The sequence below is a fragment of the Parus major genome, chromosome 1A (genome assembly GCF_001522545.3).
Source record: "Parus major isolate Abel chromosome 1A, Parus_major1.1, whole genome shotgun sequence".
Taxonomy (NCBI): domain Eukaryota; kingdom Metazoa; phylum Chordata; class Aves; order Passeriformes; family Paridae; genus Parus; species Parus major.
The window spans coordinates 33790248-33806862 of record NC_031773.1 but is presented as its reverse complement, the minus strand read 5'-3'; the positions used below and the strand labels follow the sequence as shown (position 1 = coordinate 33806862).

General features: G+C 40.8%; 1 protein-coding gene across 3 annotated transcripts in view; it reads left to right on the top strand.

Moving 5' to 3' along the window:
* The window catches only part of PTPRB (protein tyrosine phosphatase receptor type B), a 66056-nt gene that overhangs the window by 14424 nt on the left and 35017 nt on the right, over nt 1–16615 (top strand). For 2 of the 3 annotated variants that reach the window (XM_019006684.2, XM_015627850.3), the window contains exons 4-9: nt 1154–1430; nt 8283–8561; nt 8904–9161; nt 10395–10658; nt 13075–13344; nt 15149–15409. In XM_019006684.2, the coding sequence (XP_018862229.1) occupies nt 1154–1430; nt 8283–8561; nt 8904–9161; nt 10395–10658; nt 13075–13344; nt 15149–15409 (1609 nt within the window). Of the gene's footprint in view, nt 1–841; nt 996–1153; nt 1431–8282; nt 8562–8903; nt 9162–10394; nt 10659–13074; nt 13345–15148; nt 15410–16615 lie in introns of those variants that run through there. The other variant, XM_015627852.2, reaches the window with a different exon arrangement.

Genomic DNA, 16615 nt, shown 5'->3' with positions numbered 1-16615 from the left:
AACGTCAGTTTGAGACTCAGGAGCTGCAGCGGTGGGTTACTGATAGCTGAGGCCAAGAGGAGAGTGGGCCAGCAGGTGGGACGGCTGTGAAGGAGGGCAGGCATGCGAGGTGAGGTGGCCGTGGAATGAAGCAAGCCTGAGGCGAGGTGGCCAAGAGGAGGGCAGGTAGGAGGAGAAGGAGCCACACGAGGCAAGGCGGCCGTGAGGTAAGGCAGGCAAGAGGCAAGGTGCGAAAGAGGCAAGACCAACATGAGACAAGGCAGTTGCGAGGTGGGGCAGAGGCAAGAAGACGTTGTGAGGCAATGCAACCAGGAGCCAAGGCAAGTCAGCGCCAAGTGAGGTGCAGCCAGCGCGAGACAAGAGTGCCGCCCCCCAGCAGCGGCACCGCTGAAGGGCCGTGCGCCGGGGGGAGCGCTTGGGAAGACAGGACACAGGGGAAAACCGACATGAGGAGGAAGCAGCGGGGAAGAGAGGGAGGTGGGATCCTTAAGGAGAGAGGGGCGGCACCCCGGGGCCAGTCGCCTGCCGGGTGGGCGGCAAGTCCCGAGTCTCCGAGCGTCGCCCCCCGCAGCGAGACGCGAGGAAATCGCCTCTTGATTGCGGAAGTCGGCGGGAAGGGCTCCGGGAGAGTCAGCCCGGGTCAGAATGGCAGCGTGGGAAGCGGCGGCCGCCTCCCCCGCCTCCTCCGCTCCTCCTCAGCCGCGGGCGGGCAGCCCCCCCACCCCACGGCGGTGTCAGGGAGGCGGCTCGGCGGCCGGGGCAGCCCCGAGCGCATGCAGCAGGCGGGCGGCCCGGCACAGGGCTCGGAGCCCGGCGGGGAGCGGGGGCCCCCGGGGCCCGCCGCCGCCACTTCGCTTTTTCGGATCCCCCCACCCCAACCCCGCCGTCCCTTCCCCTTTTCCCCTCCCCGCGAGGGTTTTTGGGGTTAAAAACTATCGGCGATGCTGAGCTATGGAGCGGGACTCGCCCTGTGGACGGCGCTGGCCCTGACGAAGGTGAGCGGCCGGGAGGAGGGGGGCGGCGCAGGGTCGCCCCTCGCAGGTCGCAGGAGAGCCCGGAGGACACGGGCAAGTTCGCTCCGCACCGGCGCAGGGCTGGGGGCTGAGCCCGGGGGTACTGGCGGGTCTCTCAGAGCTCTCCCCGCTCTCCGCAGGCCGCGCCGGGGCAGGCGGCGGGATGCAGCGCCAACCTGACGGAGCGGAGCGTCACCGGGCAGAGCGTCCGGCTGCGCTGGGGCGCCGCGGGCCGCGCCTGCAACTTCAGCCTGAGCGGGCGCTCCGAGGACGGGGAGGCGGCCGGCTGCCAGCCCGTCCCCGCGGGAAACGGCACCTACGGCTGCACCCTGCGGGGCCTGGAGGCCGGGACCTGGTACCACCTGCGCATCGAGCCGCTCGCCGGCGGCGAGGCTCTGAACATCTCCCTGCAGACAGGTACGGGCGCGGGCACGGCAGGTGCGCGGGGAGGGGCGCCGGACTTTTCCTTTTCCTCCCTTTGCTTCGGCCGGCTCCAAGAGGAGGAGGAGGAGGAGAGCGATGCATTTACAGCTACTGCAAGCGGACAGTGTTTACTGAAAACAGCAGCCCTGCGCTTGAGCTCTCTTCAGCCTGCTGCCAGAAGTAACTTTACAGTTAACCCAACAGGCTTGAAAGAAGAAGGTGCTGTGAGGATATTAAGTCAGAAAAATGTGGTTTTTTGTAGTAGATGCCCATAATATTCTTTATGTTCATGCAAACATGTTGTCATCATAGTTCCTCAATTGACACTTTATTTACTGAGATAAATCTTCTTTAAGGACAATTTACCGTTGCAGCCCATTTCCATATTTTATTCTCTCTAACCGTAGTCTAAAAGTCAGAAAGTAAGGCTGAAACTTCCTTCTTATATGTTTTCCATGGATATCACCAGAGAGGTGTTATGACATTGTTGTTTGCAGAGCACTTACAGTGACACATCCATGACTGGCTGTAGAAATGGTCCAGCAGCCTGACAGAGGGCTGCCAAGGAAAGCCCCCTTTCTGCATTCATGTTTGTGTGAGCAATTCAGCTGTGAAGAAGTGGACATTGAATGACAACAGCTGCAGTGACACAACTGGCCTCTTTCTGTATTTGTGCTTTTTTGAAGATTATAAAATACAGTATTCAACCTTTTAAAGGTAGTAGTTCAAGACCAAAAGCAGAGATGTCTTAAATGAGGTCCATCATTAAAAACCTCTCTTTGCTCCTAATGCGTTGATTTTAGAGAGGTACTTAATATTAGTATTGAAGATTACAGCAGACAAATACTTCACAATTACCTGGTCAGAGGTGTCACTTTCTGTCAGAGCCATTTTCTTGCATTAACCATACAAATGCACTAAATACTCTCCATTAATTTGCTGTGGTAACACAAATTTTAAAAAATCCATTTACTGGTCTGCTGGTGTCATAGCTATGCACTAAGCACAAGTCATGTCAGTCAGTAAAAATGAGTAATATGCAGACAGTGATTTAAATTTGTTGTCCATTATTGTTGATTGTTTTTAATATTGATATTGATGACTTGCAATGTGAAAATTGAAGGAATAGATCAACCGTTATCAGAGAGGTGTAAATCACCATCATTTCTGTATAGTAAAGTCCTATTATTGAATACTTACATAGAAGTAGAGTAGATGTGCACTTTAGAGCACATTTTGATTAATGCATAACCATTAATACAGAAACTTGTATGTGCCATTTAGGACTTTTTTAATCACTAAATAGATTTTTCAAGGCTGTAAGATGAAAGTCATTGGAATGAAAGTCAGCTGATCATTAGAGTCATATTATGTAGCTGACATGTAAGTGAAAAGTCTGATTAAAGGTTAAGTTGAAATACTTAAAATTGGTATACCATAGCTGAAGTGAGGTTTACATCTGGATTTTGGATAGCAAAGATCAGTCAAAAGCATGAAATAAGACTAGAGGAGCCATGAATGTTTCCTGCAGAGAGATAGTCAGAATGCTTTGTGGTTCCTTGCTTTCCTTAAGTTGAATTTCTTGATAGTGTTAAAAATATACAGTTAGCCCCAAAATTTGTCTTTTTTTTCTTTTCTAAAGAATTTTTCTAGATTATACCTGTGAACAACCCATGTTGTGTTGTCCATACTAAGCTTTTCAATACAGAATGAGGGAAGATTATTCCTCTTAGTATATTTCCACCAGGGGCAGCATTTTAATCCAGTCTCATGGAAGCTCTTTTTCACCTGTTCCTTTGTGACTTGATGACAATAGTTTTAGTTTACTATCTACTGAGCCTGAGTGCCCATAGGCATGCATTCCTGGAAATTGTCTCGTGAAGTTAAGGTATAAGCAGTTTTTCCAGTCATATTGTAAGCAAAATTACCACCAATTTCAGTGTTAGTGGAACTGAGCTATCATGGGCCATCTAAAACGACAAGATCTGACCTTGGTACTCAGTGAGGTTCCCTTCCTGAGCTCTTTCTCTAATGAAGATGAGCTAAGCTGTCCATTGAAGGTGCTTTCTCCACTGGCTGTCAAAGGAGGCTAGGTTAGACCAGGAAGCTGAAGTGTCGTTGGTTGAAGTGAAAGGAATCCCATCTTGTGTGTTTTCTTTTTGCAAAACACTGTTGGAACATCTGTATCATCTTGATATAATAAATACACATGAGAAAATGCGAGAAAGTTGCTGATTTGTTTATATACCTAGTTTAGAAACTAGCTTTTTATCTAATATCTAATCCTGTAAAAAATTTTGTGTGCCAGTTCTATATTTAATTTTCATCAAGTTTCTTACGCAAAGTACTTGAGTAGCTAAGCTTATAAAATCCAGAACATTTGGTTAAATTTTGAGTGTGATCTTTTCTGAGGAGGGACTCACAGTGAAAGCAATAAATAATACATGCCACAGTTGCAGTGGTAATGTAAAAGTTTGGAGAGGACCATATTGGCCTTTTGAGTATATATAATGTCACATTAAAATCATGGTCTATGTTGTTTGCAAGTTTGATATTCTGATAGCATAACTGTGCATCTAGCCAAGATTCCATAAACTCTTAAGTAACACCTTGTGAATCTTTTTGTAGAGAAGCAGCTTCTAGTTCACTTGTGGATAGATCTAAAGTCTAATAATGTGTGAAATAGTGATACAACAGTCTACACTAGTCTCCTAAAGTGACTATCTTTACTCAAGTTTTGACCTCTTGTTGTCAATTTAAAACAGCAAATATTTAATCCTGTAGAGCAGAACTAAAATAGGTCATCTAAAATGTTGGAAAGTGCAGTCACATATGCACTTCGTAAGCCATGTGTACATAGATATGGAAACACACACAGTGGGGACATTTGTGCTATTTTGGTAGAATAGGAAAGAGAAAAGGCTGATAACACCATTTATCAGCTCCGAGCTACAGATCCATTTTCCACTGCAAAACTGAGATTACAGGTGTTAGTAGGCACAAGTCTGCACATTTTCTTCATAATATTTACAATTTGTTTGGGTTCTTCTAAGATATATATTTATACATGAAACAGCACATAAAGCCATACAACTAGTCAGCACGCTGCTGACATTGTAAAGCTGGGATATGCACCTGTCAGTCCTTTCAAGTTCTGTTCTTTGCTTTCTCAGTAAAACTATTTCTGTGTTTAAGAACTCATGTATGGCAAAATATGGTAGGATTGTCTTTCCTGATTTCAAGTAAGATTCATTTTAGGTTCTCAAATCTCCAAATGTCTGTGCACCAGTATAACAGTATTTCAATGAATGACTAGGTCTAACTAAAATCAGTAGTATATGAATAGATCCTAAATTACAGTTAAATTTATAAATTTCAATTCTGAATTGAAATTCGGATTTGAGATACTGGTCTTGAGAGCCATGAAAAACAATTTGGCAATTACCCTACTTTCAACTATGTCTTCTAAAACAGACTTATAAGTGCCATTTTCAAAATCCTTGTCTACAAAAGCGCTGCAGTGCTATATTATGTTACTGCCTAATCCAAGCCTCCTGTACTGAGAGAACTAACAGGTAAATAATTTTTTGCTAGAAAATCCCATTAAATATTTGAATGAAAAGAAGATAAAATTCTGTCTTCTAAGACACAGACTGTTAGAGTGTTTTTTCATTGTAATATGTAACTCTCTAAGTGCAAGAAGCATAGCCTTACCATGTGTTCACTCCTGTAAATTTCAAATTATTTGGGACAAATTTGATTTATTAGCCATCTGTAACAACAACATGTGACATGGCTCTAACTATAGGCTGTATAATCCTATCATCTGTAATCATGTAATGGTTGTGATCACCATTTCAAAGACAGAGTACAGAAAGAAAGTAAATAACAATGTTTTAAAGATTATTTAAGTTGCGTATCATCCCAAAGAAATGGACATTTGTACTTAGTAAAGACAATGAAATCAATCCTCTTTACTTAACCTTCATAAAAGCTCTTATGAAGTAGGTTACTGTTTTATGAAGAGGGAAAGCTAGGAAAAAAATGGATAATACGGTAGGAAGATGATTGAGACTGGCAGGAATTCCCCGTTACTAGGTCCTGGACTCATATCTCCCAGTTGTTTTGGTTTTTTTTCCCCTGCATAAGGCAGGTGTATTTCTGTGCTTACAGGCTGTATCTGGGAATCATGTCACTGGAGTTTGACATAGCCATATCTATAAATTGGATCTGCAGCAGCTGTGCACACAAAGCATATCCTCTTCCCCAAAGGTGAAAATGGAGTTGAAATATAATTCAAAGACCATTAAGTCTTCTGGAAGATGCCTTTGTAGACCAGGGAACATTAATTCATATGGTGTCAAATGGTATAAAAATATCTTGATGAAAATATCTTATTTCTGTGATATATCAGTGTTGTATCATTGCCAACAGAGACTTGTATAACAATGTAAATGGTTTTTTAAGTGTTTGTTTCCATCCAGAGCTCTTTCAGCCCAGGCACTTCCCAGTCTCATTGTTCCTTTGTTCTAGCGGATGTACAAAGCACTGAGTGTTTTGTTTTCTGGACCAGATAGATTAGATAAAGTCTGAATTTCTGAACTTCACCTTCTAGGCACGCAACTTTCTTCTTCACTCGTGTACCTTAGAAGACAGATTACCCAGGACAGTATAAGTGCTTCTGAAAACACAGATATCTTCTTTTGTCAAATTTGGCAAATAATACAGATGATAATGGTGATTACTTTTGCAGGACTAAAGAACAGTCGACCTTGTCCTAACTTAGTCAGAAATGGGTTAAACTTCTTGACAGTTATCATGACTGTTCTCTCAGTGTCAGTCAAATTAAAACTTTTTCAGCTGGCTGTGCATCTGACCATATATAGTGCTGGAATTTGTTTCTGACTTCCAAAGTCTGACCTTTCAGATTAGAACAATTGCCTTCAAGGAACAAGACTATACCCCCACTATTCACTTTTGCCAACATAATAGTCTTTAGTGGCTTGGTACTTATTATAGGTGGAGCTGGTAGTCAAGCCTATTGTGAAGATTTCCTGACACTTTTCATTAAAACCTCCTGTTTCAGTTGCTGTAACTGGGTGAAGTTTTAAGTATTTGGCCTGAAGTTTGATGTGCTTGGTCTCTGAATTGATTTTTAATATTACTTTTTTCTTTTTCAGATTTAAGCAGACTTAGTTTGGCCTTTAAGAAATCAGACAAGAAAAGATAGTTAATTTTATGAAATGATTTTGTAAATCAATTTGTTTAATTTTCATCTCTTTTTCTGAAGAGCACTAACATCTCTGTGTTCCAAAGGAAGAATTTGACTTTAAGCAGAGACATGGGTTCAAAGGAACACAGTACTCTTCAGAGTCACAGAAAGGTTGAGGTTGGAGGGGACCTCTGGAGGTCATCTGGTCCAAGCCTCCTGCTCAAGCACGACCACCTGGATCTGGTTGCCCAGGACCATGTCCAGTCAGTTTTTGAATGTTTCCAAGGAAGCAGATGCTTTCTTGACATTTGTAATGTATTTGATTGACAAAGTATACCACCAGAACTTGGCACTACTCTGTTCTCATCAGAGCTTTGCAGGAAGTGATTAAACCTTCTGCGCCACCCGGAATTTGAAGAAAAAGCAGCTAAAAGACTCCTGAAGCCCTCCTACTTAATGATTTGTAGGTGGGGGGTAGATTCAGCTTCATCCTTTCAGCCTTTACATTGCATTTTTTAGTTATGTGTTTGACACTTTTCCATCTCCTTTATTCAGGGAACCAAGCAGCAATGACTGCATTGGGAAAACAGTCTTGTTCTTCTGTGTTTGAGGTGCTGTTCAAACAGAGACCACAGCCTGGATGCACCTTACACTCCTGGTCTGATGCTAGAAAGAGTAGCACAGAAGTGCAACAATTTATTCCTAAATTGTTGAGAAACTTTAACATCCCAACTTATGAAGGCTTGATTTTACTGCTTTGGATTGTTAATAAGCATTTGCTTAACCTTATTGGAAGACATAAACATCAGTACCTTAGTACATCAACATGTAATGCATTTTGTATGGTTTGCTTGAAGTCTTGTGAGTGATGAAATACACCTGGAGAATAAAAGCAACCAGATTCTTTAGGTTTGGTCAGTTTGCCTTCCCTTTAGAGTGTATCTTATTTCACAGATGGTTTTACTGGAGAGCTTCTTAATAAACAACATAATTAATGTTGAGAATTTCAGAGAAGTAATCCCAATATTAGTTCCATAAGGTGTACCCAATGTACTGTTTAGGTTTTTTAAAATTTATATGAACAATACTAAACAGAGCAGAAGCATAATCTATCAGAATCTGTTTGAAGTCATTGAAGCTAATACTAAAAACAAAATATCATTCCCACTAAAATTGCATAAATGCTCATGCCCATAACTGATGAAGTGTTTAGGGTGAGTGCTAGGAAGTTAAAGCTGCTGTCTATAAAGCTACATTACACTAAGGCACTGAGGATAATTTGCTGGGTTTACATATTTGCTGTTTCTCATTAAAGTTGTTACAGTTTTACTGTCAGCAAATTTCCAAGCTTGCAATATACATCCACAATGGAAGTGTTTTGCTACATGTATGTCTGTGTGAGTGTGTACAAATATATAAAAGTAATATTTCCGAATTCTGCAAGATTGTCTTGTAGACTGGCTTCAATGCACAGTGTTTATAAATAGAAAGAAAAATCTTTTTGAAAAGTATTGGCATCATGATGATGATAAAGAGGGAATTTTGGAAGATTTTTTGTGCTGCTGTGTAAAATTTCAGACAATCCCAAAGCAAGAAATGCCTTATGTTTTCTGGGTTTTCTTTCCTAACTGCAGATCCCTTGCCACCATCTCGTTTGGAAATTAATAAGGAAAAAATTACGCTGACAAGCTTGCAGGTTCAATGGGATCCTTCTCCAGGAAAGGTGGATGTGTATAACCTAGTATTATTTGATCGTGATAATAAAAAGATACAAGAAGTCTCCGTACCAGGAAGAATTTCAAAAACAGAAAATACATTTTCCAGTCTCATTCCTGGGAATAAATACAACATTGTCCTCAGTGCCATTGCTGGAAATAAGACTACCCCAGAACTTCACATAAGTGGATCCACTGGTAGGCCTGCTTTTGCTGTAGTTTATCTATTTAAAACCACTTAAAAGATACTGCATTTCTGCATTTTGAAATTAGCAAATGGGTATAATTCTTCTACATGGCTATATATATATATATACATATATTAGTATCTATTGATTACAAGTAGAAATAAAATTTGAATCTCTGACTGACATAAAGAGTTGTTTGCTAAAAATGGAGTCTCATTTTTATTGTGTACTTGGGGTTCGGTTTTCAGTAACTCTAAAGAAACCAAACATATTCCAAGAGTAAATCTATTCAAAATTGCTGATATGGAGATAACCATTAAGCCTTAAGCATGTATTCTTTTTTTACCAACAGTGCCATCTCCTGTGGAAAATATCCAGGTCAGTGTCAAGACAGACACTATCCATGTTTCGTGGTCTTCCGGCTCTGGACATGTGGATCATTACAGACTGCTGTTACTGGATAATCATGTACGAGTTCATGAGATTCACCAAGAAGGTTCTCTCACCTCCTACACTTTTTCAGGACTTACAGCTGGCCACCTGTATAACCTCTCTGTCATAACCCAGGCTGCAGGATTGGAGAGCAGCAGTTTTCAAACAGTCAGGACAGGTATGATTTCAGAATTCTTCACAAGAAAACAAGAAGCTAAGACCATAACCTAATAGTATGATAGACATATTTCAGAATAATAAGTGATTCATGTTCCAAGTTAGAGACACCATAAGCTTATTTAATTCTTTAAGTTACCACTACAACAAACTAAGAGGCTAAAATGAAAGTAGAAAAAGTGTGAAAGGGAAGTGGAAAAAAGGTAAAGTAGGTTAAGAACTTTAAAACTAAATGGTGGTTTGGTTGTTTGGGGTTTTGTTTGCCTAGTTGACTGGTTTGATATGGGTTTTTGTGGATTGTTGGGATTTTTTTTTCTTTTCACGAAGAAATATTGATTCACAGAACTTAGAAATAATTTCTTTTAGGAACACTTTCCAGGCTGGAGTTATGTGGTCATAGAGATAATGATAAGATGACAACCTACTAAAACACTTACGTAGGCAAACAAGTGTCATGCCTTTGCTCTCCTTAATTTCTGGGAAGAGTAAGATACAATTTCTTCTACAGAAATCTTATCATGTAAACATAATTTAATATTAAGTGAAAATATTGTTATGTTTAGGATGCATAGATGAGTGCTGTTGTCTGGGCTGTTTGGGGGATTATACTAATTTGATTTTTTTTCTTCAGAAGTTTTTATTTCTTTCTGTTGTTGGGTGAAAGAAAAAATTTTAAATCTCACAGGTATTCGTAGAGCATAAAAGCATTCCATGTAGCTTGCAGCATGATCCTACATTTTAGTACCTACTGTTCCCCAGGCCTGAGAAGTTAAGATATTTTAGGTAGCTATGCTTTTCTTTTGGTGGAACATTTGAATAAAGGAGTCTTATTCAAATCCTTTTTACACTGGTGAAAAACAGGCATATCTGCAGTCATGCATGTAATACATTTACCAAAATGTATGCAGGCATCTCTTGTTCTTAGGAGCATGTGCATTATCTGGTCAAAATGATGGGTGTGAGTGCAGACATGGCTAAAAGATTTTCTGTTTCATGAAAAGAGAGTGGGCATCATAAAATGTGTCATTCTCAGAAGTGCAATGTCTTACACAGGGCAGGGTTCAGTTGCACTTTGACCAGATCTTGCCCTTTCACTGTTCAGGCAAAATCATTCATAGTCCATCTCATATAACTGTTCAAAATCAAAACTTAACTGTGGGAGTTTGGAAAGCAGCAGGTCTTACATGTTTTGTGATGGATATATTTTATTCTCTTTCTTATTTTCCTTTTTTAGCCCCAGCTGAAGTCCTAGATTTGATGGTGACTAATGATGGCAGCTTAGATGCTTTAAAAGTTAAGTGGAGAAGACCTTCAGGAAACCTCAATTTCTATAATATCACTCTGTCTCATCTTGGATCAGTTAAAGAAGTCAAAACTGTGCAGCCACCAGTCACAGAGACACAGTTTGACAAGCTAACTCCAGGACGTCTTTATCAGGTTACTGCCCGCACAATCAGTGGTGAACTGTTCACCGATCGGATGGCAACTGGCAGGACATGTAAGTCTTCTGCTTCAGTAAGAACATTGTAACTAATGCTATTTTTTCCTACACTGGCCTTGTAGCAAGTCACTGTTAGAGACAAAATAATTTGGATTTCAGGCAAAATGAGATTAAGAGCACAGTACCGTTTCAGGAATACCTCCTGCTGACTCTCTGGAAGCAGTTAATCTGACAGCCAATAGCAGCTCCAGCATATCTTGTGAGCAGGCAACAGTCATGAATTTTTGTTGAACCTTATAGTTGAGTGAGTCTGGGACAAAACTGTTGCATACTACTGCACTTCTGATCAACTTTGTTATCTTGAATTCAGCTCAGCATACTATATAAACTGAGTTGCTTTATTGGAAAGTGTGCATGTAGTCAAATTATTAACAGTTTCTAAAGTAATTTTTCAAGGTTTAGTCTTATTCCTTCTTCCAGATACAAATGTACAAGCTGGAAAAGATTATGTCTCAGATTTCTTTACTATAAACAACTTGGACTAACAAAGGCATGTGACAGCCAGGATAGAGCGGAGTTACTAGTTTTTTATCTTCTTTCAGAAGTAATAATTTTCTTTCAGGTATCCTTTGTATGAGTTCTGAACCTGAAAAATCCTGCATAATTCTCCCACAGCAATACTGGCCCTAGAGGTGTGTCATATTTTCCATACCAGCCTAGCCTGAGCAAAAGTTGACTTAGTTGGAATTAGACATAGAACTAAAAGTTCTAACTCAGTGAAGAATGCATATATAAATTACTGGTTGACTCAGAGTCAAAAGGTAGAAAATATGTGTGTAAGAGAGCAGAGTATTTATTTTAGAAGATACCTATTGTCTACAACTAAACATCTCATGTGAAAGTCACATCCTTGACATAACTAGCTGATACCCCATTCTCAGTGCAGGCTGGAAGAGCCTTAGAAGTCTTTCATGTCCAGAAAGTACAAAGCTGGTTTAGTTTAAATGCTGGTCGGTTTTGTTTGTTTAGCCTACCATTAAAGTCCTTTAAGGTTACCATTTCAATCTAAAGGGAGAGCTTCAGGCCCTCACTCAACACCACGGATCCCCAGCTTTGTGACCTAGACCCAGTGCTTTCAAAGTTGGGGATTTGAAGTCCCATTCCAAGCATGCTGATCATGTGCAATTCCTTCCTTTACCATAGACACCAAGAGCTTTGAAAACAGTCACTTCAGCAGAAGCTCTGTGGAGTAAAGATAAATTTGTAAGTCCAGCCTGTTGGGTCTACAGATGCTGAAGGGATTAGACTCTTAGGGTCCCACTGTAAGTTACAGCGAGAGCCAGGTGCCCAAGAACATAATACACGTTGCTGTGTATTGCTGCCTACGGCAGCCAAGAAATGTGGTAAGAAATATGGACATCTCAGAGACTGAAACATTATGCCATTAAGGTCATCTGTGCTTCCTAACAATACGTTGTGTGCTTTTATCCACTCACTCAGAAATTGAAACACATTTCCCATATTCACTGGCATATGGGAGTTCTAGGTCTGATATCCAGCTATGCCCATGGGAAGTGAAACCGGTGAGTATTTTGTGATGCTGGTAGAGAGGTTTCAATCCTGTGCTGGATACTGAGCAATGAAATATTAACTAAGCTAGATAAAGCATAAGGACATGATGCTAGCCTTGTAGTTTACAGTTAATACTTGTGGATGGTCTCAGGGCTCCAATGCTGACCTCTGAGTATCTAATACAAAACTTACAGATATCCTGTCCTAAGGGTCAGCATCTCTCTTCTAGTCTCTGCTATCTGGCTAATACTTAATTATTCCATGAAAATCAGAAAAGTTTCAGTGACCTAATGTGACCTGCAGGAGTATAGGGTAAAAGGGTTAGGAATGTAAATTCAGGATCCTTGAAGTACAGGACAGGATGGAGTGGATGCTTTAATGGACCACTTTAATTGCACTGTCTTAACCTCAGTGCCTTATACAGCTGGGAGGAATTAGGACATACTAGGTGGAAGAAGCTGTTTCTGTGAAAAAAGCCATTCAGCTCTGCATTTCTGCTGCTGATACCAGAATTGGGCTGATAGAGATTGAAGTTTCTACCTTAGCTGTGAAAAAATTGAGAGTTTCTAAGTGAGCTGAAGTGCAGGAAGCAGCAGGGAACTTGACTGAAAACTGCAAGATGCTTCTGGGAAGTGCATAGGGGAGATTTTGCCTGACCTAAGAGGGTTGCCCATTTCTGATGTCAGAAACCAGAAGGAAAATAAGTGAGTGGTTTGTGTGGGGAAGAGTAAGAATTGTCTTTAAAATGAAAGCCAGCCTTTGCAACAAGATAACTCACGTTGCTCTAGCTGTTCCAAGACTTGCACAATAGCTGTTCAGTGAGACAGGTTTTGCCTGTACATTTACATCTCACCAGAAATACCCCATTTCAGAATTGCTTTTTCACCTTGTCTTTCTCCAGTTCCCCAGAAAGTTTTGGAGCTGCAGGCAGGTGCTAGCAGCTGGCTGCGGTCTCTGCAAGTGACCTGGGTGCCCCCTACGGGAGACTGGGAGAGGTACCACCTTCTCCTGTGGAACCGCTCAGCCCTGGTGCTCAACACCACCCTCGAGAAGGACACCACCGAGTACCTCATCCGTGATGCGGGCCTCATCCCAGGGAGGGAGTACGGCGTGGAAGTCATTGTGGAGAGTGGCAATTTGCAGAGCAAGACAAGTTGCATGGGGAGAACAGGTCAGAATGCTCATCCAGGCACTGTGAGAGTGCAAAGTGCTCTGTGAACAATGAAAAACTACTTGGGAATCCACAAATTAACTTCACTATTACAATAAAAAGGAGTAAACTACTTCTGTAAACTACAGAAATAATTTTAACAGTTCTGTGAAAACTTTTGGGATTACTTCTGTAGTAAAAGTTTTGTAGTGAGAGCTATGGGAACTATATCACAATTCCATCATGACTCAGATGTTGTTACATTACATGTTCATTTCACAGCTATATTTTGTAGCTGATTGTAAGGCACCCTATAAACATCTTAAAGACGGCACTATAGGCCTTCCTGTATGTTTCCTTGTCAGTCTGTGTAAAGAATATTAATTCTGTGTGGCTAAGGTGCATCTTAGTATAGCTATCCTATAACATCCCAGTTCTTGTTTTTGAGCTCTATAAGTCTGTTCAAGTCTGTGTTTCCAAAGGAAATCCATATATACTACAGGGACATGAGTGGAATTCTTTTGCAGTGTTAGTCAAAGCCACATCTGATTTACTTCAAATTTAAAAAATAATTCCTATATAAATGTTAGAATTTCTGCTCAGTGAATGCAAATAAGTGCAATTCAGAGGAAAGAAAGACTCGGAGTAGGAATAATCAGGCAAGGCTCAAGTCTAACCCTTATCTCACTGAAGAATGTGAGATAGGACAGGGCCATTCTACTTTATCCTCACCCTTCCTGGGGCCTACCTTTTATACTATACCCTTACCTGTAATTCCCTGAGGACTTAATTTTGTTAATTTTGCACAACAGTAAGAACAGTAGAAGCTACAGAACCAAAGCTTTCTGTGACTTGTAGCAAACTTGATCAGAGCAAGATACATCTCATCTTCCTTAGACATATGTTGCAGTAATTTAAGTTTATGTTACTTTTAATTGACATAGCTAAGCAATTAATAATTGCATCCAATGATTTTAGAGGTCTTTTCCAACATAAGTGAGTCTGTGATTAGAACATGATCCGTTAAATAATATCTGGCAGTGGATGTATCATGACTGTGTTTGACCCAAAGTGAGGTGCACAAGGTGTCTGTTATGAAGTATAGGTATTGGGCCCTGTTGTGACTCAGTTTTCTCTTACATTAACCCACAGACCTGGAAAGTGAATTCTATTTCAATGTGACAGGGGCAGAATCAGATCAGGGACTATATTAGGCAAGACATGCTTGCTGTATATGCAGACGCACACACACGTGAACCCACACAAAAATTCACTGATCACATTCTTTCTTTTGTGCCACTGTAAGTTTGAAGTGTCTCCCAATTTGACTGAGGTATAAACCAATGCAAAATCAATGTCACTCTGACCCTATAATTTGCATCCTCATTTGTTAGAAGTACATTGGTGTAGATCTGATTTATGGTACAAATGTCTTATATCGCTGTTCAGCACCCAGAGTGCAAGAGGAAGTTCACTGACTTCCCTGTGTTTCCATTTGCACTAGAACATGCATCCTGATGTAAGTTTAAACCTAAGCATTTGCACTAGAACATGCATCCTGATGTAAGTTTAAACCTAAGCATTACAGCCATAGTGCATTGCTGAAGTCTGCTGCTAACAGTCCTTTAGTGGAAGAGGGGCACAAATACTAGATTTGTAAGATTGACTTTCTAGAGAAAGGTAAAGAATCTCCTCTTGATTGCAGATACTCTGTTGCTGTCACATTTCTGTCTTACAGAACACATTTCTTACAACAGCTTGAGATTGGGCATTTGTGCTCACTACACAGTCCTGCTCTCATCGTGATATCTGTGTGCTTTTCCAGCTCCAGAGCCTGTTCTCCAGCTCCGTGTAAAGCATGCTAATGAATCTTCACTTAGTGTCATGTGGATGACCCCTGTTGCAGAATGGGATGGCTATGTGGTTTCCCTGGGAGACAGCGATCTTAGTATTGTGAAAAAAGGACTTGCAAAAGAAGCTAAGGAATTCACTTTCACTGACTTGGTACCTGGAAGGAAATATACAGCTACTGTCACTACCATTAGTGGGACTTTAAGCAACTGGACTTCAGTAGAAGGAAGAACAGGTATCATCTTGTCAAACTGTTTTAATTCACTGTCTAAATCTCAAAATTCTTGATCTTACGGTTGTTTCTTCAGTAAAAAAGTTACGTGTCTGCATTTCTCATTTCTGACTGTCAGTTATCATGCTGTATTTATTTAAGACTTTTGGGAAATAGCTGTGTAATTCCTGGCAAAAGAGTTTTCTGAAATATTATGTCACATCTAATCAATCTACATTAGCACAAGATTCCATATAAGTAGAACCATTTTCACTGTGTATTTTCAGGAGGGTCATTTCCTTGATACAAAAGCATTCATCATCTGGGAAAAAGAGAAACATCACCACCCAGGGAGATGTTACTTTAGGGGGAACATTCCAAGGCTGACAGACATAAAACATACGTGACCTTGAAGTTGTATATTAAATCTTTTTGCTTTTCTGATTGCAGAATATGTATTTGTTACTGAGGATGATGACTGTGTCACAAGGAAGGTCCCATTATCACCCCCTGCAAGTTGCTGATTTTGTGCACCTGTGCAAGTTTTAAACCATACAGGTTGCTTTACTCTCATTAAGCACTGACTTAAGCATTCTCCAGAGCAAGCAAAGTTTTAAAATGTAGCTCTGGCCTTGCACAGCACGGGGAATTACAAGCTACTTGTTTCTGCATCCAAGCATGCCTAGGGTTGATGGTAGTCCTTACTTAAATTCTTGAAGTCCTTCCAAGGCCTGATAAGTTTAGCTTTCATTTCTCTGATATGTTATTAGATAGCTGGAATTTCACTTCCCCTTTAGGGGACCTATTCAGGCATAAAGGTCCCGCTTCACTAGTATGAGTCAATGTTTGAAAACACATCAGGCACTGATTGTGTGTCAATATTACATTCAAAGTGAGTTAAAAAGAAGAAACATCATTTAGCTTGAACATAGGTTTTAATAAGTGTTCCAAACCTCTGAATCTTCCTTGCAACAGAACAGCTTACTAGGCTTGAAAAATATTGCTGTAAATATGACAGGAGTAGGTCTTACTTCCATCCCAGACAGGTCAGCCTCCAGTGGAACCTGCAGTATCACTGGAAGAGCATTTAGCACAGAAATGTGGCACTTCAGTGTCTTGTTTGAGCTAACTGTTATGAGAACATTATAAATCAGGAAGGATTTTTGATTGAGTTTTTTGTCAACTTTACATTTTCTTCAGCTATGTGCCTAACTTTCTAGCTTTTGTTAA